The sequence below is a fragment of the Talpa occidentalis genome, unplaced genomic scaffold, assembly GCF_014898055.3.
Source record: "Talpa occidentalis isolate TD23 unplaced genomic scaffold, MPIMG_talOcc4v2.1 talOcc4.17, whole genome shotgun sequence".
In the NCBI taxonomy this organism is placed as follows: domain Eukaryota; kingdom Metazoa; phylum Chordata; class Mammalia; order Eulipotyphla; family Talpidae; genus Talpa; species Talpa occidentalis.
In genome coordinates, this window is record NW_023601754.1 from 58,222,532 (window position 1) to 58,249,138 (window position 26,607).

Here is a 26,607-nt window from a genome sequence, read left to right on the forward strand (position 1 = left end):
GCGGCCGCTCTGGCCTGCAACGTGTCTGTGGGGCGGAGGCAGGGGCCGCGGAGTTGGCTGCGCGCGGGCGGGGGCCGCCTGTCTCTTCGCTCGCGTCCGTCTCGCTATCGTTGCTCTCGCGTCGCGACGGGACACCCCGGGCCTCGACATGTCGTACAACTACGTGGTAACGGCGCAGAAGCCCACCGCCGTGAACGGCTGCGTGACCGGTGAGGCCGCGGGGCCGGGGACCCCGGCGGGGGGCGCTGGAGGGAAGCGCGGCCTAGGGAGGCCGCGGCCCGGGGCGGCCGGGCGGGACCGGGCCGGGCGCCGGGAGACCCCGGCGGCCGCGGGAGCGCGCCCGGCCCACGGCTTCCAGGAAGCCGCCTCGACGCGCGCCTTTCGGGGAGTCAGAGCTGCGCTTGAGGGTCCCCGTTCGCCCGAGGAGGTCACTGGGCCTCGCGGACCGGGCCGGGTGTGGGCCGGGAGGGGGAGCGGGTCGTGTGGTGTGCGCGGGCCTCTGCGTGCTGATCCCTGCATCGGGGCAGGGGCGGGGGCGAGGGCGACTTTGGGGTGAGGATTTTCGTGTGGAAGAGCCTGGGGGGGCTCAGGAGGTGCACGGAGGTGAGGCTTGTCAAGGAGAGGCGTCCTCTTTGCAGGCGACTCTTTGCAGGGGCCCTGCTTTGGAAGAGGGTGTGGGGGGCTCGGCCCGGGGCCGGGTTTCCCTGCTGACCCTGTGCTGGGATCGTTAAGGACACGGATGGCCAGAACCCGGGGATCATCACTGGCCGCCCCACTCTTAGCAGCGTGTAACGATTTCAAGTTTGTTTACTAAAGCCAGAGCATGATCCCATAGCAAAACTCTGGTGTGGAGAGATGAGGTGGTGGAAGTGGACCTGGGTTTTTTGGGAGACACTCTGGGAGGGAAGTTGCTGGGAGCTGTGGACCGAGCAGTATTTTCATACAAAACTCTGAGGATTTTCTTCATTTGACCTGGGCTGTTGGGTAAAGATTTTATCAGAATTGAGATGGGAATTGATTGGCGACGAAGGCTTTCTCCGGCATCCTGAAATTAAATGGTCAGGGAAAGCAAACTTGAGGGCACAGAACCGTTTGAAAGGTTTTCACAGTCATTGTCGGTTGACTGCCATGTTGCTTTTGCTCCAGTCCAGTTTTTTGTTAGTTTGACTAGGGAAGTATCTTTCTTGAATGTATGAGGTGAGACTCCTTGAGGTGCTGGATTTGGTAGGGAGGGAGTGAATTGAGGGAATGTGGGAGGGTGTGGGGTAGAATTATGTGAAGTAAATGAGAATTCTGGGGTTGTTTAGGTAGAAGTGATGGGATTATTTCAATACTGCCCTGGCTTCAAGAATTAGTGGCTGTTTTTTCAGGACACTTTACTTCAGCTGAAGACTTGAACCTGTTGATTGCCAAAAACACAAGGTTAGAGATCTATGTGGTCACCGCTGAGGGGCTTCGACCTGTCAAAGAGGTGGGCATGTATGGGAAGATTGCTGTCATGGAGCTTTTTAGACCCAAGGTAAGTGCTCTGGGTTAGGCCAGGCAATGGAGGGAGAACTGGTGGCTGTAGATGGTTTAATGGCATTGCTTGGGATGGATAAAATAAGGCTTTGGAGAGATGCTCTTCTCTTTTTTAAATGGGCGGATACCATTTTATATTCTTGAATACACATCCTAGAAGGAAGGAAAGTATCTCTAGTTGATTTCTTTAAAAGGGGGGATCAAAGGAGCTTGAAATGTGTGTTGTTACAGTGATTCAGAGTCAGATTCTAGAGAGGGCAATTCTGCCTTCATTCCTCATTCAGGTTTCTCCACCTGTAAAATGGGAATAATTATATCCAATCCCCAGGATTATTGTGAAGATTAAATGTTTTAATAGCACAGGACTTAGCACATAAGAAGCATTCTTTATCATGTTAGCAATAATCATCTTATTGTAATTCAGATGTTTTCATCCAAATATCCCCCACATTACTTCATTGTATGTTAACTAGATCTGACAAGAAGGCAGTGTGTTCTAGGTTTTAATTATAACCCTCAAAGCAAAATACTCACTTTGGGGGGCGGGCAGTTTGTGATAAGTTAGACTTTGTTAGATCCATTTTAGCTTCCTTTATTACTCAACTTTTTTTTTGTTTTCTTTGAGTATTTGAGGGTTAGAGGAGGTATCACATTCATCTTTCAGAATTTGAAAGGAATGCTCCAGATTAGCTTGAGATGAAAACAGATGAAGATACTATATGTAGAACAAGGATGGAAAATTCTTGAAAGTGAAGACTGGCTGTTTATGTGCTTTAGTTCTGGCCTTGCACACATACCCTTAGGGCAATGGGTACCTATTGTATCTTACTCACTTTGGTATTTTTCCTCAAGGAGAAAAGAAAGTTCTTAAAGAACTTTGCATACTTAAAAAAGAATACCTGAAGGCTGGACAGGTATACCTGTTTTTAAAAAGGACCTCTTTTGATAGCGCAATGTTGGTTTCCAGGGGGAGAGCAAGGACCTCCTGTTTATCCTGACAGCGAAATACAATGCCTGCATCCTGGAGTACAAGCAGAGTGGCGAGAGCATTGACATTATAACGAGGGCCCATGGCAATGTCCAGGTGAGGTGGCTGCTCCAGGCTGGTGAGAGTTTTCCAGGTGGGGCTGTCATGATTTGATGAGAAATTTGAAGTGCTGGTTGGCTGTGGATGATGAGAGAAACAGGCAAAAATGCTCAGGAGATATCTTTTATGAACTTTTGTAGTTTACTCTGAGTAAACTTTTGTAGTTTACTCTGAGTCCAGGGGACGGGGTAACAATTCATTGAGATTCACTGTTTTGCAAAGAGGCATGCACTGATGTTTGACCTCCCTGGTGGGTGAAGTAGATGCCATTGGTTTTACTACCCCTCCTAAAATCATGCTGGGAAAAGTGCTGTCTGGTCTTCTCCGTCACTCTGGGTGTTGAGATTCTTCCCTAACCCCAGTTTCACTTCTCAGGACCGCATCGGCCGCCCCTCAGAGACTGGCATTATTGGCATCATTGACCCTGAGTGCCGGATGATTGGCCTGCGACTCTATGATGGCCTTTTCAAGGTTATTCCACTGGACCGAGATAACAAAGAGCTCAAGGCCTTTAACATTCGCCTGGAGGAGCTGCATGTCATCGACGTCAAGTTCTTATATGGTTGCCAAGCACCCACCATCTGCTTTGTCTACCAGGTACTGGAGCACGCGGGGGAGAGGGAAGCTGTGTGGTTTGGCGCGTTGGGAGTTGATTTTTGCTAGTGGAGTGTCTGGCTTTGGTAGTATGGTATTTTCCCTGAGATGTTTTGAATGGTATAATTAACGTGGGTCAGATTTGCCTGTGTCTTGCGCACGGGACTACTTAACAGTGTAGCCAAGAAGCTTGCTGGGGCTTTGTGGCAGGTTATAATCTTGAGATTACTTTCTGGTTCTGGACCTTAGAGATTTTATAAGGTGACCCAGTTCTACTTTGAATCTCTTACTGGCATGCTAAAGGATTATTAAAATTTAGCTGTAGAGAAATGGTCTGGAAATTGCTTTTACAAGCCAAGAGAAGTGTCTTAGTGAGGCCTTACTTTGTGTCTTCTAAGAAGGGGTTGCATTTTGTCCAGCACTCACGTTCTGGTGACTTGCTGGCTCCTGACTTCTATTTTAGTCTGTGCCTAAAACTTCAGCAGAGCTGATCCTGGGCAGCTGTTCTCCGGGCCATTTCTGTAAAGGGGGGGCGGGGGGGACAGGGTGGCAGATCATCAGACTAACATGTCTCTATCTTGGTAAAATCTCAGCCTTTTAACAAAGGGCAGTACAGCATGAGGTCATTTCACTGGTGTGTGGTTGAATAAATGGCGGAAGGAAACAGCAGTGTGTGGATGTGTAAACACTTGGATAACTTTGTTGAGTTTTGGAAATAGAGGTATATTTTTGTTTACTTCTTAGTGTTACTCTAAGTTGCTATAATTCTGAGCTGGTTGGAATAAAGTTCAATTGGATAAAATTGAAACCGGTACAGGAGATCTTGTCAGATCTTGTGTATAGTGCATTGACTGGTATAGCCGAAATAAAAACTTAGAAATTCTCTCCCTTCTTCAGATTTGTAAATACCGGGTTACTAAAACATTGGTGTCGATTGTTCAAGGCTGAATGTTCTGTTCCCAGAGGCCCAAATCCAAACCCCACCTTGAACTTTTCATGAAATTAAGTCTAACTCCTAACCATTGATGGAAAAATCTTACCAACTGACAATGAGTTGTACCACAAATTTGTAGTACAAATTCACTGGATAAATATTTAGGTACCTGTGGTGTGAAAGGTAGCCACACTAAGTGCATCAGGAGCTATAACAGTGAAAGTGATGCTGTCCCTGCCCTGGATCCCACAGTTGAATTCCTTCCATAACTTTCAGACTCTGGTCTGACCTTTGCTGAGGCCATGCTGTGCTGGCTAGATGCAGCCCTCTCCTCATCGTGCTCTCGTAGGCTCTCAGAGGCCACTTGGCAGCCCCAGGACTGAGTCATGATTCAGAAAAAGGAGGGGACGACTGTGTTGACAATGGCAGGACGAGGCCTTACTGACTGCAGAGGACCGATACGGTCTGTTCTTCCTGTCCCATCAGTATACTTTTAAGAATTGTGTCAAGCAGGTTTTTATAATCTCTTGGATAAATTTAGTGTCTTGATAGGTTTTTTACTTTTTAGCTATTTTGTAAGTTCCTTGAGACCAAGGATTATGGAATGTGTGTGTGTGTGGAATATGTACTGTATTGTATATATTTACATCACGTAAATGTTGTTTTTTAAAAGTCATTAGTGTCGTGTAACAGGCTCATTTTTCTAATTCTTAAACCTTTTTGGTTGAATTGCTACAAACAGTGGGCCTTGGGGTAGCAGTGGCTTAACCAGACAGTCACAAGCTAGGCTGATGATGGAAAAGCGTGGAAGGCTGACCTGTCAGGATCGTCAGATGTGAGGTGGTGCTGGGTCTGGACCTCTTGCCTGCTCAAGCTTCACTCTTCCAAGGAGCTAACCATCCCACCTCTCCCTATGCAGGACCCACAGGGACGGCATGTCAAAACCTACGAGGTGTCTCTCCGAGAGAAGGAGTTCAATAAGGGCCCTTGGAAGCAGGAAAATGTAGAAGCTGAAGCTTCCATGGTGATAGCAGGTTGGTTGGGGAGTTTAGGAAATTTGCATGTGTACCTCCCCTCCACCTTGATCCTTCCTTGCTCTCTGACCTTTCAGCTCAGTGCTCAAGTGTTGGTACACCTCTGTGCGCTCTTCTGCTTTCTCAAAATGTACTTTTCGTTGCTTTTCCTATTACTTTATCTGCGATTATCTGTTTCTACTCCTCCCAGAGCAGTTTTCCTTTATTTGTGGTAGAGGAGTTAACTATAGAAGGCTGAGACTGATTTGCAGAGTGGTGCACAGAAGTTAATCTCATTATTTTGTTGTTTGGCTTAACATTTAAAAACTTAAAATTCAGAGACCAGTAGAGCTTATCTCATCTGACTCCTTTATTTTATAGATGAGGAAGCGGGCCGAGGAGCTTGCCCAGGTCTGTGCCTAATTGATAAAGCTGGGCTGGAATCCAGGCCTCTCTGTTCCTTCTCCTTTACTCTGCCCCCTTCACTGTGTTCCTCACTTAGTAGAGAAATTTTAATACTTTTTTTTTTTTTTTAAACCTGAAAGATTTAACTTTTTTTTTTTTTTAGTTAAAGATTTATTTATTTATTTATACAAGCACTGGGTACAGTCAGAAGCGTGGGAGGGTGAGAGAATTCACCAGAGCCAGAGCGGGGAACAGGACAGGCAGACTGATGAAATACACCGCTGAGGGGAGCAGCGGGTGCGGCAGGAGAGGTCTGCACGCCATGTGGGACCCTCCTCCGGTGGCCGGGGGAGTAGCCGGGGATCGAACCGGCGCCGCAGAGGCCGCGGGCAGCTTTGCAACCCAGCACTCAACCGCTGCGCCACCGGGGAGGCCCTAATACTATTTTTTTAAAGATGTATTTATTTGTGCATACAAGAGCTGGGGTGTAGGTCAGAGGTGCCGGGGGGGGTTGGGTTTGTGTGTGAAAGGATTCACCAGAGACAGAGTGGGGAGCAGAACAGGTGAATTGACTGAAATACACTGCTGAGGGGAGCAGCGGGCGAGACAAGAGAGGTCTGCTGCGCCATCTGGGTAGCTCCCTGTCTGGGGATTGAACACATGCTACAATGGCTGTGGATAGCTTCATGGTGCTGAGCCTTAACCTCTTGTGCCACCAGGGAGGCCTGAAATTTTAAAACTCTTAAGTGTAAATTGACTCTTCTAAATGATGTCGGTGATAATGGGGGAATTTAAGAAACAAGGGAGAAAAGTAAGTTTTTAGTTAGAACGGATCCGGCGTTTAGGAGAAATGGGAAGCGTGCTTGTGGAGGAACAAGGAAGACTGTGGCCCTCCAAGCTCAGAAGGGACAGAGCGCGGCACCTCAGCTCTCCCAGGATTACGTAATGGCCAGCCGGAACATTTTCAGGGCTGGACTCTCGTGTCCTGGACTTTGGTATCTTTTTAAAAATAATGACTGTCTTAAAGTGAGCCTCAAAGATGCCTGCAGCCAATGGCCCTGGCCCCGGGGTTCAGCAGGGCCAAAGTGTTGAGCACCCTAATGCTGTGCTTTCTCTTCCAGTCCCAGAGCCCTTTGGGGGTGCCATCATCATTGGGCAGGAGTCAATCACCTATCACAATGGCGACAAATACCTGGCGATTGCCCCGCCTATCATCAAGGTGAGCAGCTTTCTTTTCCTTTTTAATTCCTCCTGCCGTTTTCCCTTGTTCCCCTCTTGTTCCCCATTCATCAACCGTCACACTGTGCACTGTATGTATGTAAGATACGGGGTTCATCGCTGGGATACAAGGAGAGATTGGCCTGATCTAGCTCACAGAGAGCTTGCTTGCTGAGAGAAATAACCAAATCCATCAATCGGGGCGACTTATAAGAAGACAAGGGGGCCTCCCCGGTGGCGCAGCAGTTGAGCGCTGGGTTGCGAAGCTGCCCGCAGCCTCTGCAGTGCTGGTTCGATTCCCGGCTGCTCCCTGGCCACTGGAGGAGGGTCCCACATGGCGTGCAGACCTCTCCTGCCGCCCGCTGCTCCCCTCAGCAGTGTACCTCAGTCTGCCTGTTCTCCTCCCCACTCTGGCTCTGGTGAGCTCTCTCACCCTCCCGCGCTTCTGACTGTACCCAGCTCTTGTATAAATAAATAAATACATCTAAAAAAATTAAAAAAATAAACTATAAAAAGAAGACAAAAATTTTGCAATCATGTAACAGTGACAAGTTCTATAGATTTTTTTAAAATACTCTTAAAATTTCAAGTCATAATTATCAAGCCTGAACATTTATCTCTTATTTTCTATTTGAAGACAAAATCTGCGATAGCATTCATGGTCCACAACTGCTTTCTAGTGTATATATTTTTATTTTTTAGTAGAACGACATAAATAAACTTTTAAGGTATTTTGAACTCCTCTGAGAATTGTCTTCAAGGTAAAGAGCTTCCTGTTTTCAATCTCACGTGCAGTGTTAGCTGAGCGGACACCTAGCTTGTGAAATGGCTGGTTTTGCAGGGGAGGGTTTGCTGTCTGTTTGCGAAGGCTGCTTACTCTCAGTGACTGTGTCCTCCCCAGCAAAGCACAATTGTGTGTCACAATCGAGTGGACCCCAACGGTTCCCGCTATCTGCTGGGGGACATGGAGGGACGGCTCTTCATGCTGCTCTTGGAGAAGGAGGAGCAGATGGACGGCAGCGTCACCCTCAAGGACCTCCGCGTGGAACTCCTCGGAGAGGTGGGCCTGTCCCTCTCTGCTGCCTTCTGGGGCCTGGGCGTCCTGCTGGGCAAGCTGGATGTTGAGTGTGATCAGTGCTGGAGAATCTCAGGCAGCCGGGCACTCCCTCAGGCCTAAAAGAAAGAGGATGCTGCCTAATGTTAAAGATTCCTCTGATGCCGCTATCCATTCCAGGAGGAGTCTCCCCAAAAGGTTTAAGGACCATGCAGTGTATCTTAAAGGTTTTTATTTATTTTGAGTAGACTGGCACTGTTGGGGTTTAAGTTATCACTTAGAGCAGACACTTGCAAGATAAATGCTGGATTTTTCTTATTGTGGGGATGTCACTGATGAGAGTCCCAACATTTCAGAGGTTTAGAAACTTTTTGTTTAGTGTGACCTGGGGTTTAGAACACAGAATTGTTTCTGGAATCCAAGTTGCAGGTGTGATTTTTTTTTTTTTAGCACATGTCTGAGAGGTGGGTGGGTCAGTGTCAATCCCAAGTGGAGTTCATTCTGATTTCTTTCATGCCATTGACTTTATTCTAGACCTCGATTGCTGAATGCTTGACGTATCTTGATAATGGTGTTGTGTTTGTCGGGTCTCGCCTTGGTGACTCCCAGCTTGTGAAGGTGAGGAAACATTGTCTTTTTTCTGGTTTCTTTTTCACTCTCTCCACTGCTTCATCAAGTTGCTCCTGTGTTTGACACCTCCCAGAATTCCTTCAGGGCCTTTATATCCCTCCCTGCTGTCCAGCTTTCTACTTGGCTGGTTTAACATTTTACCCCAGCTAGCTCTTTGTCCTAAAGTTTCGTTAATATGCAGGCAAGAACAAGGTGCTGTGGGTACGGTGATGAGCTAGACCCAGTTCCTACCTTCCGATATAGGTCATAGGCTAATGTCTTGGGTCCCCTCCAGAACACAAGGGATTTTGGACCTCCTCTGCCGAACAATGCAGACAGATATTTTAATTTTCAAACTGCTTCTCCGAAATTTCTGGATGGCTAGTGGGTCACCTGTTGGACAATCTTATTCCTTAGTCAGCAGTCCCCTTCTAGAAGCATTCTAGAAGCACATGCACAGTGTAGCACAAGATTTCTAGTAGGATTGAGAGTTTCTTTTGGATGATGACTGTCTCTGAGGGCGGGTCATGGGGAGCAGTCCAGGAATAACCTCCTTCTTTCTTCTTAGCTCAATGTTGACAGCAATGAACAAGGCTCCTATGTAGTGGCCATGGAAACCTTTACCAACTTAGGACCTATTGTGGACATGTGTGTGGTGGACCTGGAGAGGCAGGGGCAGGGACAGGTAAGAGGACTGGCCTGGTAGTTGGTATGCCCGCTCAGAACTGTGTCCTCCTGAGGTTGCTTATCTAGAATGTGGAGTGCACACTGAAGATCACTTGAGAGTCTTGCTAACTAAACCCATTGATGCAGGGATAACTACCATTTCTTGGGTGTCTGTCTTTGTTTGTCAGGCACTTTATATGTTATCCATAGTCACGTGAGCACTTCTTTACACAGAAGTGAGGAAACTTAGGACTGGAAACAATTGTCCAAGGTCATATAACTAATAAATGGCAGGTATGTCTGACTCTAGATCTATGCCTTTGGTATAAACTTGGGTTCCTAGGATGGAAGCAAACTCGTTAGGAATAATGGTAGGAACTTTTTGCTTCATGGGCTAGGATGACCTCTGTGATTGGTAAATTTGCATCCTCAAACCTAGCGCCACGGTAAGGGTCCTTGGGCTCAGGTATAGTTTGTTTCCCTCCTGGGCATCAGTGTGATGACTCCAGTCTCTGGAGGAGGTTATTTAGAAGCCTTTTCTCTACTTGCAGCTGGTCACTTGCTCTGGGGCTTTCAAGGAAGGTTCCTTGCGGATCATCCGGAATGGAATTGGAATCCACGAGCATGCCAGCATTGACCTACCAGGCATCAAAGGTAGCCTTTTGGTGGGCATAGGATGCAGATCTTATTTGAGTGACCTTGGTTTTGTCCTTGTTAAAGGTGAAGGCACTTGGGTAGGAGCTAGAGGAAAGTAGATCAAATGAAGTCATAATGAATGACCAAAGTAAATTGAAAAAAGAAAATATTATTGACCAAATTAAGTGACAGAGCGGAACAGGGGAGGAAAAGATTACAAGTTAAATTTAATGTTTTTACAAGGGAACTGGTAAAGAGGGGGCTGGGACTATCATATAAAGATGTAAGTATAAAGGTAACTTCTAGGACAAAAATGCAAATTTTCCTAAATCCCTGGAGAATATAATAATAATCAAATATCAAAGAAAGACTACGTAGTGAAACACTTTTACATCACATAGACAGTAAATGTAGCCTAAGATAGCCTAACAGAACTGGTATCAAAAGTTTGTGTATCTATTTGATATATCAGGTGTTTGATATTGGTAAGTGTAAATGAAAGTGTGGTACTGGGTCATGAAGAGACATTTCCATGGGCAGACTCAAAAGTCCAGAAACAGTTACATGTAGAAATTTAGGAACGGGAGCTCACTACAGTGAGATAACGGTGATTTTTTTTTTTTTTTTTGAAAGATTGATTCATTTTTGCATAGAACAACTGGGGTGTAGCTCAGAGGGTAGGGGGGGTTGTGTGTGAGAGAATTCGTCAGAGACAGTGGGGGAGCAGAACAGACGGATCTACTGAAATACACTGCTGAGGAGAGCAGCAGGTGAGACAGGAGAGACCTGCTGTGCCACACATGGGTCAGCTCCCTGACCAGAGAACGAACTTAGGCTATAGGGATGACAACGCTGAGACTTAACCCCTAGCCATCAGGGAGGCGCTAAGAGTGATTCTTTTTAACAGTGTTGAATAACTGGTGGTCAATTGAGACAAGACAAGTTTGGATTCAAATGGTACATTGTATTCCTTGCTATAATCTAAATAGATACAAACACTGAAAGAAAACATTGGCGGATTCCTTTATAATTTTGGAATGGGAAAATCTTTTAGATAACAACTCACTAGAAATCTAAATAAAAGATTGGAAAATTCAACAATGTAAAAATAAAATACATCTGCATAGCAAAAACAACACTGTAAGTTAGAAACAGCAAACTGGATAAAAACATTCATAGTTCATCTTATAGCCAAAGACCTAATCACCCCAATTTATGAAAAGGTTTCTAGAAAGATAACCAATTCCCTGTTCCCAAATTGGCAAAAACCATGAGTAGGTAGGTAGTAGACCTCACTTATAGGAGGAATGCAAATCCAAACTAAAGAGTGATACCATCCTTTGGCAGATGACCAAAGTCCAAAAGTTTGACAATATGTTATGCTGGTGAGACTGAGGAAATAAGCCTGCTGCTGAGCAGCATCTAGCCAAACTGCTGCCTTTACAGGTTTATCCAGCAGTCTCAGTTCTCGGCCACTCTCCGACAGGTGTTCATATGTAGAAACATATGTGATATGTGTTTAAAGTGATGTCAAATATAGTATTATTTGTGGTAGCATTGTATGTTATAGCAAAATACTAATAAAGGGCCCACTGGTGGGGATGTGTCTTTATTAATAAAAAGGTACAGGCACACAAATACTTTGTAGGTATTGAAAACAACGAACTGTTCAGATAAGGACTTCGGCATAGATTTTTTTGAAAAAACAAGGTGCAGAATAGTGTCTGATGGGTCATTTCATTTTGATTTTGCTTGTGATATAATGCTAACCCAATTTTCGCAAGTTAAAAAAATAACTAGAATACAAAATGAAAAAAAATAAGAACTTACTAGTTAATTACTTTGGGGGACAGGTTGGAGAGAGGGCTATGGGAATGAGACTTGGGTGTGTTTGCAAAGTAAATTTTGACTTGAGTCCTGTAAATGTATTGCCCATCTGAAATCAAACGGAAAACCTTAAAATATCAGCCTCCAAACAGTTTTAAAAAGCTCTGACTTCTTCAGAGTCTTAAAGCCCGGAAGGAACAGGTACACAGAGCTGAGGGCTGACTGTGCTGTGCGTGCATTTGAGTCGTGGTTCTTGTTTCAGGCCTGTGGCCACTGCGGTCTGACCCTAGCCGGGAGACTGACGACACCTTGGTGCTTTCTTTTGTGGGCCAGACAAGGTAAGATAAGTCTGGTGGCGACTCCCAAGTGCTCGTGTGAAGATTGAAGGTGGGGCACCTGGCCCAGCTGACTCCGGCCTTCCCTCCTGCTAGAGTCCTCATGTTAAACGGAGAGGAGGTGGAAGAAACCGAGCTGATGGGTTTCGTGGATGACCAGCAGACCTTCTTCTGTGGTAACGTGGCTCATCAGCAGCTCATCCAGGTAATCGCTGTGCAAGGGACAGGCCCCATTTACTTGAATTTGACTAGGGCAGCACAGAGCACCTCCAGATTTTAAAGCAGTATTTATGACTTAAAAGTAATGAAGAAATTGCAGAAAAAAATTAAATTTACCTGAAAATCCAGCACTCAGAAGAGAAAAACTCGTATTACCTTTGGAGTGTTCTGTTTAGCTTTATTTTTCCTTGTCATACGTGTTTATATTTATGCACATTTTCTTTTATAGACTGGAGTCATAAGTAAATGTATGTACGGTATGGTGGTACTGCTTTAGCACTAATTATGTTCTGTCTTGTGAGATAATTTCCCCCCCAGTATGATAGTAGTACCCAACTTATTTGTAAAATTTTGGACAATACTGAAAAACTCAAAGAAAAATAGTCACAGTGTTACTAGTGCCCATACATGACTCTTGTCAGTGCTTTATTATTATTTTTACTGTTGTTACAACGAAAGGGCTTATTCCATTCTGATACTTACTTTAAAACTCTCTCTGGTATATGGGTGTCAGATAGCCATTTGGCGCTTGTTAGCTATGAATTTCTGAGCTCCCTCCTACCCTGGCAGTCTTTTAAGATCTAAATGACCCTGATGCTCTTTGGTTTTCTGAAAACCCTCCTTACTTGGGAGCTGTTCCCCAGTCTGGCCAGAGTCAGTGTTTGCCAGAGGCGGAGGTGGCACCCGAGCGCGCAAAGATTAATGAGCCATCTCCACCTTTTTATGTTCTTGGTCTGCCCTCTCGCCAGTGGGCCGCAGTGGGTCAGGTACACACCAGAGGGAAGGTCCTGCTGATCTGTGGACTGGTGTAGGCCATGCCCAGGCCCTGACGCAGGCTCTGTCAGTGTCCTTCAACTAGTGGCCTTCGCTGGGCACCGGCCTGTGCCTCTCTTCTACAGGGCTCTCCTTCTTACATATAGACTCAGTTTTGGTGGTAAGAGGACTCAATACATAATGGTGTCATCAGCCTGCTTTTTGTTTTATTTCAGTGATGAAATCAATTTCTGAAACATTGAATGTAATTTTATAACCCTTTCCTAAAAATTTGAAAATTTTAATTCTTTTATTCATGGTAAAGAACTTTGGTATTTTAGAGACCTGATTTTTTTAGACTGAGAAAAGCTGCTGGACCAGTAGCCAGTTGGTCTTACTTCAGTGCAAGCTTTTCATAGGATACAGTTTGTGTTACTCAGTCCCTAATCAGAATGAAATAAGCCTCCTCTCTGCCTGTCTGTAGTTATGTAAGCTGTTACCTGCTTTATTTATTTTTTGAAAGATTTATTTATATTTATTTATGCATACAAGAACTGGGGTGCAGGCCAGAGGTGCGGGGGGTGAGAAGATTCACCAGAGACAGAGTTGGGAGCAGAATAGGCAGGTCTACTGAAATACACTGCTGAGGGGAGTAGCAGGCGAGCCAGGAGAGGTCTGCCGCGCCATGTGGTAGCTCCCTGGCCAGGGATTGAACTTGTGCCGCAGTGGCTGCCGATAGCTTCATAGTGCTGAGACTTAACCCCTTGCACCACCAGGGAGGCCCAGCTTTTAGCTGCTTTAAGTCATTCTTCAGGGTGTCATCTAAAGTGACGTCTTTCATAATTAAATCATTGTAGGATTTTTGGAAAAAATACATCTGGCAAAAGAAGGCTTACATAGCTGCCCCTGTCAGGTCAGTGTTCACCTTCCCACTTGTGTGTAGTTCTCTGCAGGTGCTTAGAGACTTTGCTCTTCTTTCTCTAGATCACTTCAGCATCTGTCAGGTTGGTCTCTCAAGAACCCAAAGCTCTTGTCAGTGAGTGGAAGGAGCCTCAGGGCAAGAACATCAGTGTGGCTTCCTGCAACAGCAGCCAGGTGGTAGTGGCCGTGGGAAGGGCTCTTTACTACCTGCAGATCCATCCTCAGGAACTCCGGCAGATCAGGTGTGTATTTATCTGTTTCTTATTTCTCTCGCCTGTTCTTTGGGACTTCTTTGATCCTTGGATCTCTCCCTTTGCCATATTCTGCTTTGTTTAGCCACATAGAGATGGAACACGAAGTGGCCTGCTTGGACATTACCCCGCTAGGAGATAGCAATGGACTATCCCCTCTTTGTGCCATTGGCCTCTGGACAGACATCTCAGCCCGTATTTTGAAGCTGCCCTCCTTTGAACTTCTGCACAAAGAGATGCTGGGTGGAGGTAGGTATCTTAAGGACCTGGGTTTGGATCAGAGTCAGAATGTGGGACAAGAACTTATGGTACACTTTTCCCACAGAAATCATTCCCCGCTCCATCCTGATGACCACCTTTGAGAGTAGCCACTACCTCCTTTGTGCCTTGGGAGATGGGGCACTTTTCTACTTCGGACTCAACATTGAGACAGGTGAGAACAGCACTTAGAGTGAGAGGCTCTCTGACAAGTACGGAGTATTCGAGCTGCAGAGTTCTGAGCCTCAGGGTGCTGCTTTTGAGCTTTCACAACCCAGCTGTTTGTCCTGTTTACTTTCCTTCCTTCTTTCTCCTGATGCTGTTCTCCCTGTAGGCCTGTTGAGCGACCGTAAGAAGGTGACCCTGGGCACCCAGCCCACGGTGTTGCGGACTTTCCGTTCTCTTTCTACCACCAACGTCTTTGCTTGCTCTGACCGCCCCACTGTCATCTACAGCAGCAACCACAAATTGGTCTTCTCCAATGTCAACCTCAAGGAAGTGAACTACATGTGTCCCCTCAATTCAGATGGCTATCCCGACAGGTGAGCCTCTGTCTGTCTTCAGCAGGAGCTATTGGTTGAGAGCATCATGGTGGTTTCCTCATACTCTGCCTTTTCCCAGTGTCACCCAGTAAATAATGGAAAAGGGAGGTGTAGAGCAGAGTTCCTCAAACCTGGCTTCCCATTAGAGCATTCTTTCCATTGGAAGTATATGAAAAAGTCTTTTTTTTTTTTTTTTTTTAAAGATTTATTTATTTATACAAGCACTGGGTACAGTCAGAAGCGCGGGAGGGTGAGAGAATTCACCAGAGCCAGAGCGGGGAGCAGAACAGACAGACTGACGAAATACACTGCTGAGGGGAGCAGCGGGCGGCAAGAGAGATCTGAGCGCCATGTGGGACCCTCCCCCCGTGGCCAGGGATCGAACCGTCGCTGCAGAGGCTGTGGGCAGCTTCACAATCCAGCGCTCAACTGCTGCGCCACTGGAGAGGCCCTGAAAAAGGTTTTTTGACTCCTCAGATGGTGCTTCAGTAGATAAGAAGCTGTATTTTCAGAAAACCTCTTAGGTGATTCAAAGGGTTAGTCACATGGCAGAACCCCAGATTCAGAGATCATTCTGTAATCTCCTAGATCAAGGAGTGCTCAAAGGGTGGGCCCCCCAGCAGCAACCATAATACTATCTGGGGACACATCAGGAATGTAAATTCCCAGACCCCACTGGAGCCACTGAGTGAGAAACTCAGGTGGGCCTGACTGTCTTTTTCAGAAAGCCCTCCAGCTTTTCTGGTGTGGGCCAGAGTTAAGAGAATCACTGTTCTAGATGCTAATCCACATAAGCATCAAGTAGAAAGCTATTAAAAATCTCAGTCTAGGCCTCCCAGACCAGTTAAATAAGAAAATCTCAGAGGTGAGACCAGAATGTTTTGTCTCCAAGGTGGCTTTTGGCATGGTGTCAAAGTTGAGAATCCTTGCACAGGAGTAAGCAAGGGTCATTCTCCCTTGAATGGAGTTGCTTCATAGAGTCCTTTCCTTCCCTGGGTCTACTCTAAATACAGACCTTTCTTTCCAGCCTGGCCCTGGCAAACAACAGCACCCTCACCATTGGCACCATCGACGAGATCCAGAAGCTGCATATTCGCACTGTTCCCCTCTATGAGTCTCCCAGGTGAGGGCAGGGCCAGGATAGCGGCAGAGGTGCTGCTCCAGGGGGTGGTGTAGCGTGCTCCGGACCTGTCCTGAGACACTTTTGTTCTGCACTCCTTCTGCAGAAAGATCTGCTATCAGGAAGTGTCCCAGTGCTTTGGGGTCCTTTCCAGCCGTATTGAAGTCCAGGACACAAGCGGGGGCACGACTGCCTTGCGGCCCAGTGCCAGCACGCAGGTGAGGGCTTTGGACAACAAAGATGGCGGGAGAGCAGGGCTGCAGACTCCTGTGGAGGGTCAGGTAGTAAAAATTTGCAGGCCATCATACCCCAGCCGAACTGCTTGCTTCCCACTACAAAACCGTCCTAGACAATGGGTGGGCCTAGCTGAGTGCCAATAAAACTTAATGAAAGAAAGGCAGCGAGCAGAAATCGGCCTCCTTGTTAGCAGCTTGAGAATTTAGGGTCAGTGTGGCCAGTGAGTGATTGTGCTCCTGGGTGGCCTGTAGGATGGATGCTTCCTTGCCTCATCATAGGATGGATACTTTGTGTCTGTAGGGTGTGTGTGACAGGGGACAGGGCAGCAGATTAGGTAAGAGCATGGGATTTGGGGTCTGATGACTGACTTTGAGGGTGATTGCCAGTGGTGTGACTTGGGCAGGTCTACAGTTTTCTCATCAGCAAAATGAGACACAAAGGGACAATCTGGAGCACACATGATCGCAGCGCTGAGCCGACTGCTCAGCCTTTGATTTCATGTTTTCTCTGCCTCTCCTGCTCACAGACATCTGTGACGGGATTTTTCCCCTTAATCCCAAGTAGCAGTCTTTACAGTCTTTACAGTCTTTACCTTATTTTTTTTTTTAAAGATTTATTTATTTATTTCATACAAGAACCGGGGTAAAGGCCAGATGTGCGGGAGGGTGAGAGGATCCACCAGAGACAGAGCAGGGAACAGAACAGGCAGACTGACGAAATACACTGCTGAGAGGAGCATAAGGCGTGACAGGAGAGGTCTGCAGCACCATGTGGGACCCTCACCGGCCGGCCGGGATCCAACCAGCGCTGCAGAGGCTGCTGATAGCTTCACAGCGTGGCATTCAACCGCCTGCGCCACCAGGGGAAGCCCTCTTTACCTTTTTTTATTTAAAATGCTCTCCTGTTCTCATTGGGAGAGCTGGTGTCCATCCCTGTATTAGTTGCCTGAGTCCCTTGTTAGCTTTGCTTGGTTGACTTGGCATGAATGATCTTTAATGACCCTTAGGTTCCTAGGTGTTTCAGGCCACTGTGTTCGTTGCATGGGAACTGGAAACTTTACTCTCCCTCCCTGTGTCCTTTCTGGATGCCTCTGTTCTTCATGCTCCACTTGAGCTGCCCACCTTCACAGTGCTCCTTGTTCCTTGACCCCGTGATCCCCTCACACCGACTTCCCAGGGCCTGTTCTGCTTTTGGGAGGGATGACACCTGTTCCCTATCCTTAGGCCCTGTCCAGCAGCGTCAGCTCCAGCAAGCTGTTCTCCAGCAGCACAGCCCCTCACGAGACCTCCTTCGGAGAAGAGGTGGAGGTGCACAACCTCCTCATCATCGACCAGCACACCTTTGAAGGTACATACTTGTGCACTGTCGTTTCTGCTGGCGTCCTCCCCAGATGAGGCTGATCTGAGCTCTGGTAGATTCCAGTGTTTGGAAGAGAGTGTGGCAGAGACTGGGAGAAGTGAAAGGAGTGCCCCCCCCCCCCCCGGGTTGGCCGTAGGAGGCCCCACTGGGGCCTCCTCTGTTGGCACAGGCTGCTGAGGGACTCGGAGAGACAGGAGCAGCGGGCGACTCATGCCTGGTCACTACTGGACTTGGCCTTCCAGAGGGACAGGATAACTTGTACCTGGGGTTATCAGCCAGTCATCTGTCTACTACTTCCTTCTAGTGCTTCATGCTCACCAGTTTCTGCAGAACGAGTATGCCCTCAGCCTGGTCTCCTGCAAATTGGGCAAAGACCCCAACACGTACTTCATCGTGGGCACAGCCATGGTGTATCCTGAAGAGGCGGAACCCAAGCAGGGCCGCATTGTGGTCTTTCAGTATTCAGACGGTGAGTGGGCACAGCCTTCAGTGTTTGTGAGAGATCTGAAATTCTGGGAAGGCGAGCCAACTCTGTCTGCTTCCGTAGCCTGACTTCAGCAGAGTTAATAGCCGTGACACAAGACGCTCTGTTCTTCCTTTCAAGCTGCTGACGTCTGGGTGGCTTCAGAGTGGGCGAGCGGAGGCACAAGTGGAATCTAGTTTGTGTTTTTTCCTTTTTTACTCTTTGAGAGGAAGAAGGGAGATGTGAATGAGGCGTCAGAGAGTCAAGTGACCAAAACGTTTGGGGTCCTTGCTCTGTTTTCCACTTGGTTGCTCAGCCACGCAGGGACTTTTCTAATTATAGCAGTTTGTGTTCATTGCTAAGTCTTTCCTCATCTCCCTACCCAAGATGGTCAAGATGGTCCTAAGACTAGCTGTCAGCCCAGAAATCTGTCATCAGGTAGCCCGGATGGAATTTGATTTCCATCTTGAGAGGGAGATCTGGAGTTTCAGGATAGAGGCAGATCTCAGACACCATCAGGAATCACCACAGGTCACCTTGGGGTTCCTGCTTCCACTGATCATGTTTCCTACTTCTAGATGAGTGGTTTGGGGGCAGGACGGAAAGCCAGAGGGGAAATCAGGATTCTTTTGATAAGTTAAAGCGTGAGCTCATCGGTGAGACTCAAGAGTACCTTTTTCCTCTTTCCCAGGAAAACTACAGACCGTGGCTGAAAAGGAAGTGAAAGGGGCCGTGTACTCGATGGTGGAGTTTAACGGGAAGCTCTTAGCCAGCATCAACAGCACGGTGAGCCCACGCCTGGTCTTAGTCCTTAGGTCACACCCTGTGGCCTCACAGAGCTCGTCTCCTTGTTTCGTGGCAGGGGGTGTGTCAGATTGTAAGGGTAACAGCATGGTGGGTGTGGAGCTGGGAATCTGGCAGCAAGGTAGGACCAGGCAGCATGAACCCCGCCATGAGTCTCAGATCTAAAGTGCTGGGGTGTTGGAGAAGGGGGAAGAGCTCTAACCTCAACACTCAGTGTCGTGGCGCGAGAATATTTCATCTGCTCGGGGCAGCATGAGCCAAACCATGCTGTCCTGAGTGTGTCGTCAAAACACTCGTCCTCTGAAATAGACACCTCTCTACCATGACCCTACCTCCTCCCTTGCAAAGAATTTTTATTTTTATTTATTTATTTATTTTTTTTTTGTTTATACATGCACTGGGTACAGTCAGAAGCGCGGGAGGGTGAGAGAATTCACCAGAGCCAGAGCGGGGAGCAGAGCAGGCAGAAGGACCGAAGTACACTGCTGAGGGGAGCAGCGGGCGGCAGGAGAGGTCTGCGCGCCATGTGGGACCCTCCTCTGGTGGCCGGGGAGCAGCCGGGGATCGAACCGGCGCCGCAGAGACCGCGGGCAGCTTCGCAACCCAGCGCTCAACCACTGCGCCACCGGGGAGGCCGCAAAGAATTTTTAAAATCAGTCCAACGGTCAGATAAACTTGGGAAATGGTGGGTCCTGGATTCCTTCCTGGAGTGAGTAGCTCAGTGCACCGTGGCCTGTTAAAGGTGCCAAGAAGACCTAGAGTGAAGAAGTATCATGCAGGTATTTTAGATTGAAGGTTTCTAGTTACTCATTCACTGTTCCTTTAAAAATTGAACACTCAGTGTGTGCCAGGTGCTGTTTTGGTAGTCGGGACATAGCAGTAGATCAAAGAACCCTAAGGTACCAGGGCGGCAGTTACTGAGTGCTGGATGAGTCACCCGAGGTCCCCTGTCTGCTGAGAGAGGGTGGAGACGAGTTCTGAAGGCCTCCAAGCATTGAAAAGCTCGCACCTAAGGAAGATCCAGCCAAAAAAGAATGACGGACTAGTGAAGTAGGAAGGGAACCAAGAGACAGGCGTGCTCTGGAAGCCATGGCAAGGAGGTATTTCGAGCAAGAGGGAATTTACAAGCTACAAATGCCGCCAGTCAGTAGGATTAACAATCGACTATTGGCTTTGGCAACATGGAAGTCGCTGTGACTTTGACCAGAGCTCTTTTGGGTGTGTTCTGGGCATGGAACCTTGACTAGAGCGGGTTCAGCAGGGCCGAGGGGGATAGAACTGCTTGTCCTGAAACCCTTCTGAGGAGTTTGCAGTAGAGAAGATGAAGGGAGACTGACTGCAGCAGGGCAATGTTGGGGCAAGAGAGGTTAATTTTTCAAGCTAGGAGACATTGCTGCGTGTTTCTGTGCTGACACAAGTGGGGCCATTGCCAGAGCCATTCTTTTGAATAGGCCAGAGAGAGCATGAAGCTGGCCGCAGATGGTGGAAGCTTGTGGAAATCTCTAGGTGGTACTCCTCTTCCGGGAGGAAGTTAAGAGGAAGGACTGGAGTAGGAGACTTAGGCGTTCAAGGAAAGGGGAAAAGGTGTGAATGGTTTTAGGACCCGAAGTCGCGGACTGAAAAAAATGCACAAATACTGAGACACCTAAGAACCCGCTTCAGGGGGGTTTAAGTTTAAAATGACACCAGTCATTCTGCTCTGCACAACTGTAGTTGAAAATCAGGCTTTTGCCAAAATTGGGCTTTGCAGGGAAAGTTTGATCAAGACGGGGGAGGAGGGGAATAGGTGAGGAAGTGGTGGAGAGTCTGTAAGAGAAGGATCTTGATGATGGACTCAGGCGTCTGGGAAAAGAAAAATCCGAGGATGTGGTTCTGGAGTTACGTTTCAAGTGACATAGGTGAGTGGGGAGGAGGGGGCTCGTAAAAGGTAAGAGCTTCGGGTGTGGAACGATCATCTTTAGGAATGTGTAAGTCACTGAGAATCACGGGACTAATGTGGAGAGAGAAGGCTGGTGATGTCTGCTGTCTGCGGGGGGACAGAGGGAGTGTTCTGGCGTGTGGACTGGGAGGGGGCTGCAGCAGAGAAGTCTGAGGGGCTGGCAAGGAGGAGCACGGAGGACTGTCCTTCCTCTACTCCCAGTGGCACGAGGGATGGTGGGAGAGAACACGGGCAACTGAGAGAACCCCAGGCTCCTTGGGAACAGACCTGGCCAGAGAAGGGAAGAGAAGAGAAGGGACTGGCCAGAGAAGAGGTCGCCTGTGATAGGGACTGTTAAGAGGGTACAGTGAACAGGAGGGTGTCTGGGGGGTCAGATTAGGAGATTGTCTAGTGTGCAGCCGGCAGGCAGAAATATGTGAACCGGCTAAATACTGGACAACTTTCTAGTAGCCTTGTGAATAAAAAAAGGAAGTAGGTAAAATCAATTCCTTTTTTTTTTTTAAAAGACTTATTTATGATACAAGAACTGGGGTACAGGTCAGAGGTATGGGGGGTGAGAGGATCCACCAGAGACAGAGTGGGGAGCAGAACAGGCAGACTGACTGAAATACACTGCTGAGGGGAGCAGCGGGGAGACAGGAGAGGTCTGCTGCACCATGTGGGTAGCTCCCTGCCCGGCTGGGGATCGAACTCATGCTGTAGAGGCTGCGGACAGCTTCATAGATTGCATCTTAACCCCTTGCACCACCAGGGAGGCCCTAAAATCAGTTTCAATAATGTATTTTGTTAACCCAAAACATCTACAATTTGCAATATATGATATAAAAACTTTTTAATTTTCTCATTAAGACTGCAAAACCACGTCACAGCCGTATTTTGTAACCATGTATGGCCAGTGGCAGCCATAATGGACAATGGAGGTCTCGACCTTGTTGGATTGTGGTGGAGTTTTGGGTCTGTGGTGGTGTCTGACCTTGGTCTTGACTATCTCCACGGCAGACAGGGAGGCTGCGAGTGTGTGGAGGGAAGTGTGGGTGTGCTGCCAGGAGCATGTTGGGTGCTCAGCCCCTTCGTCACTCCACTGTTGGACATGTGGAGGCCCAGAGAGGTTTGGCTTACCTAGAGATAGGGTGTTCTGGCATCCGCAGCCTTGCCAGCGGAGGTGTGGCAGCCCTTGAATTCCTGTGGGTGCTCTTGGTGCCCACACCTGTGGGACTCTGGTCTTTATACACGTCTCGAGGAGTCATGGCTTCTTGTGGCCTTTCCGGGGGTGTCTGTGTATGTAAGAGGCTGTGAAAGCACCCCATCAAAGCATTTCACATTCCACGTTGCACTTGGGTGAGTGGTGCTGCCGATGAGGACCAAGGAGCGGGGAAGAGTCATCTCCAGAGGACTCACGCCCCTCGGGTTGAGAGAAAGCCCCGCCCCCCGCAGGTGCGGCTGTACGAGTGGACGACGGAGAAGGAGCTCCGCACGGAGTGCAACCACTACAACAACATCATGGCGCTCTACCTGAAGACTAAGGGCGACTTCATCCTGGTGGGGGACCTGATGCGCTCGGTGCTGCTGCTCGCCTACAAGCCCATGGAGGGGAACTTCGAAGAGGTAGCGGTGGCGGGGCCCCTGCCAGCGTCTCTCTGGGGTGAGGGCTCATCAGGCCCAGTGGGGCAGCATGTTTTCTCTGATGCATACATTTTGTATTGACATGTCTTTGAGAGGCCCCCCACTCCTCCCAGGTTGAACTCTGAGTAGGCTCCACGTGGGCTGCACTGGCGAGTGACCACAGTGGCTAGTTCAGCATGGGGCCATGTCTTCTGCAGGGCAGGCTCTTGGCTTCTGGCTAAAAAGACCAGTGCTGGAACTGGCTTCTGTGCAAACTGCTGATTGCATTTCCTTGTCTATTTTAAGATTGCTCGAGACTTTAACCCCAACTGGATGAGTGCTGTGGAAATCCTGGATGATGACAATTTCCTGGGGGCCGAGAATGCGTTTAACTTGTTTGTGTGTCAGAAGGATAGGTGAGTGCCCGCTGCCGAGTGTGGGCCCCGGGTCTGTGGTGGAGGATCTTGGGTCCCCCCAGCTCAGGGGTCCTGTCCTCTTCCCAGAGGTAGAGTTTTTTTCATGAGAGAGTCACGGGCCATGGAGTCAGCCTCTCCCACTCTACTGTCGGGACCCCGTAGGGCCAGGAAGTTCAGGTGGTGAGTTTCCCACTCTGCCTTTCAGTGCTGCCACCACCGACGAAGAGCGGCAACACCTCCAGGAGGTCGGTCTCTTCCACCTGGGCGAGTTCGTGAATGTCTTTTGCCACGGCTCCCTGGTGATGCAGAACCTGGGCGAGACGTCCACCCCCACACAGGGCTCCGTGCTCTTTGGCACAGTCAATGGCATGATTGGTACGGTTTGCCCGAGGGACGCTCTCCCGACAGGCCTCCTTCCTGAGATCACCGCTCTGAGGGCGGGGCAGAGTTCTCAGCCACTGCCTGGGGTTCACTGGCTGGGGCTGCCTGGGTGGGGGGGCGTGTGCAGGGGGCTCCTGGGCTGTCTGCAGCTCGCTGCTCCCTTTGCTTCTTCAGGGCTGGTGACCTCGCTGTCAGAGAGCTGGTACAACCTCCTGTTGGACATGCAGAATCGGCTCAATAAAGTCATCAAAAGTGTGGGCAAGATCGAGCACTCCTTATATCCTTCCCAGAGGTGCCCTCTTGCAGGGAAGCATGTCCTGGCTTAGAGAACCACACTACCTACGCTGCTCCTGGAAACTGCTGTTCATTTTGGAAGTGTCCTGACTCGATTCTTATTGGAAGCAGGTTTTTTTCTTTCGGGAGTTTTCAATCACAATAGAATAGTATAACCAAGCCCCTGTGCTGTCATCTAGCCCCGACGGGCTCAGCGTGGACGCAGCATATGTGCTTCTGAGATGGGCTCGCCCTGGTCTTCTTGGGGCTGCCTGCCTGCCTGCCGGTAAGTTCGGGTCACAACATACAGCGTCTCTTCAGAGATTCCACTGGGGGCAGCGGTGCCCAGGGATCCGCGCCAGAGAGGCTGGCCGGAGGACAGTGAAGAAGCCAGAACTAGCCGCCCACGGATCTGCCTGGAAGCCAAGAAGCCTAGAAGCCAAGCACTGCTGGGATTTGTTATTTTCTGGGAGTCTGCAGGCCCCTCGCATGCAGGAGGCTGGAGGGGCTCCTGCTGTGAGCCTGACAGACCCCACTCTGGCCAGGGAGTAGTCGGGCTGGCCTTTTGCTCACTGGCTGGACACTTGGCCCGCCTCTTGTCCCAGCTGGCCTGCTCGTTCCTCTTTGAGGAGCCAGGCTGGACTTAGAAGGGGGTTCTTGGCAGGTGTGCACATATCTGACTCAAGGGCACTCGTGGAGGACAACCCTGCCCCTCCAGGCTCCACACTAACCAAGCGTGGTCTGTATTTTTCAAACCTCATTTTTGAGATCATCCTAATGGAGACTCATGGGGTTAGGTAATAAGTCTTTAAGTTCCGAAACTGTCTAGAAAGAAATGTGATTTTTAGTGGAAAAATAGTTTCTTATTCTCACCCTGGTGATTGCTTTAGATTGTGATCTTGTGCCGAGGTGGGGAGGCTGAGAGTATGTCCGGGTACCTGCACATTCCTTAACTCACCCGTCCACCTGGAGGTCCTTCCATACTGAGCGAAAGACAGAACCGGCCACCGGCTTCATCGATGGAGACTTGATTGAGAGTTTCCTGGACATCAGCAGGCCCAAGATGCAGGAGGTCGTGGCCAACCTACAGGTGAGCTGTGCGCTGCTCAGCCCCGGCCACATGCGCCAGGCCGGTGCTCCAGCCCTCAGGTCCCACTCGCCAGCAGCCCTTTTAGGTGTTCACCTCCCTGTGCAAGATGTGGCCGAGGCTCGTCGGTGCCCCCAGGCGCCATAGAGCCTACTTAGCTGTGCATGCCGGGCTGCTGGGCTGGGGCGGTGCAGGCCGCTAGAAACAGTGTGGCGTTGCTGGCAGACCCACGCGGGAAGCAGAGTTGGGATCCTGCGGGAAGAGAAACGTCCACAGTGCCGGGGTCTGGGCATTGCTCACTAGATGGGGCTGGGTCCTCCGGGGACAGCCTGGAAGAGTGAGGCGCATGTGCAGGCATCGAGGGGCTGCGATCCAACTCTGCCTTCAGTAGACCTTGCTGACCTGACCCCGAGGAGAGGTGTGGGTTTCTGATGGGCCCAGGTCCTTCCCCGACGTGGGGGCATCTCCCCAGCAAGGGAGAGCGAGCGCCTGGCCCTCACGGCCCTCCCCTTTGCGCCCTGCAGTATGACGACGGCAGCGGGATGAAGCGCGAGGCCACTGCCGACGACCTGATCAAGGTTGTGGAGGAGCTCACTCGGATCCACTAGCCGAGGCGGGGAGCCCCCGCCCAGCCCCCGCGGAGGCTCTGCCCTCCCGCCCTCCTCCCTCCCCACTCGTCGTCTCGGCCTCGGGAACCTTTCCCTGAGCTGGAAGCCACAGGCCACCTGTGTGGAATGGGGATTTCTTAGAACTATAGCCAGTTCACTGGAGACCTGGGAATGGGCTGAAGGTGACATATTGTCTCCCTGGATTTTTACCAGTCTCATGATTCCAGCCATCGCCTTGGACCACCACGCCTGATTGGTGTTGCCGGGTGTCCTCCTTCCAGGGAGGGATTTTGCAGCTCTTTGGCTGAAAGGAAGCGCTCTGTGTGTGTATGTGTGTGTGTGTGCGCGCGCACGCGTGTGCGCGTGTGTGTGTGTGTCTCACACTTAATGCATTGTCTTCTTTTTATTTAGGTTGGGGGTGTGGGGAGGTGGTGTGGGTAGGGGACGCAGGGTGGGAGGGTCCTTGTCTTTGAAGTGAGAGCTTCCTTTTACCTTCTTCTGTTGCCTCTGAGAGCTTTGGGTCCGGGCCGGAGCACCAGGCCGTGGGCTTGCCTGCATTTAAAACCTGGAGATGGTGGACGCACCCCAGCCTTTTTGTCTCTGGGGAACTGTCTTCAGAGGGAAGGAGGTAGGGGGATGTGAATTGGTTGTTAGTTTCTGAGTTTTACCAAATAAAGTAGAACCTAAGAAGAAAGATCCATTTGTTTCTGCTCTTCTTCCCACCTCCCAGCTCGCCCACGTCCCCGGTCATCTCCCTGCAGCCTGTTTCCCTCCCTGGTAGCAGCTGATGAGCTCACTGGTCCTTGCTGCCAGACAGCGGCCCCTCTCTTTCCCCAAGTGACCACTTCTGGGGCATCCATCCCAAGGAGGATGGGGGTCAGGTTTTTGAAATTTTGAAACCAAAGAGGTCTTGGATGCCCTGGGCTCCAGTCCCTACCTATTCCCAGTTGCGTCTCTGTTGGTGACCCGTGGGGCTGGGGTTGCTCCAACTCCCTTTCCTGACGTCGTTTTATGGCCTCCCGTCAGCCACCATGGCAAGTGGCTCCTGCTCCTTCCTGCTGCTTGTTGCCACGTGCCCTTTAGATTCTGACTTTATGTCCCCTGGTTGAATCAAGTAAACCTTTGGCTTAAAAATATAGAAGTTAGGGATGTTTGGGGTACACTCTGTCCAGGGAACAAGCTTGTCTTCTCTGAGCTCGGTGGGTCAGCATCTGGCCCACATGGCCACCGGTGCCCCAGTGGACAGGAAGCCTGCTCTGTCGCCACAAGGGAGTGGCGTTGATCCTGGGCTTATTGGCAGACTCCTTTAAGGCCAGCCTTCGATACAGTGTCAGCAAAACTGCGGTTTCAAGTTCAAACCATGGTTTTGAGAGATTCTAGCTTAAGAGGAACGGGCAAGGCAACATCGCTGCCTTGGGGTCTTCTGGAGTGAGCGTCCTTCCTTGGAGACATTTCTGGTGTTTCATTGCTGTTCT

General features: G+C 49.3%; 1 protein-coding gene across 1 annotated transcript; it reads left to right on the forward strand.

The window, feature by feature from the left end:
• The first annotated feature begins 10 nt into the window (after window positions 1–10).
• On the forward strand, window positions 11–25,826 carry DDB1 (damage specific DNA binding protein 1). Its single transcript, XM_037517684.2, has 27 exons — window positions 11–209; window positions 1,371–1,519; window positions 2,489–2,605; window positions 2,984–3,205; window positions 5,056–5,170; window positions 6,676–6,773; window positions 7,674–7,832; window positions 8,361–8,444; window positions 9,004–9,120; window positions 9,653–9,755; window positions 11,827–11,902; window positions 11,996–12,104; window positions 13,856–14,034; window positions 14,129–14,292; window positions 14,369–14,476; window positions 14,636–14,843; window positions 15,871–15,966; window positions 16,070–16,181; window positions 17,424–17,547; window positions 17,864–18,028; window positions 18,714–18,808; window positions 22,200–22,370; window positions 22,674–22,783; window positions 22,989–23,158; window positions 23,339–23,441; window positions 24,404–24,527; window positions 25,049–25,826. The coding sequence occupies exons 1-27, from the start codon at window positions 149–151 to the stop codon at window positions 25,130–25,132; spliced, it is 3,423 nt and encodes a 1,140-aa protein (XP_037373581.1). The 5' UTR covers window positions 11–148; the 3' UTR covers window positions 25,133–25,826.
• Window positions 25,827–26,607: the final 781 nt, after the last annotated feature.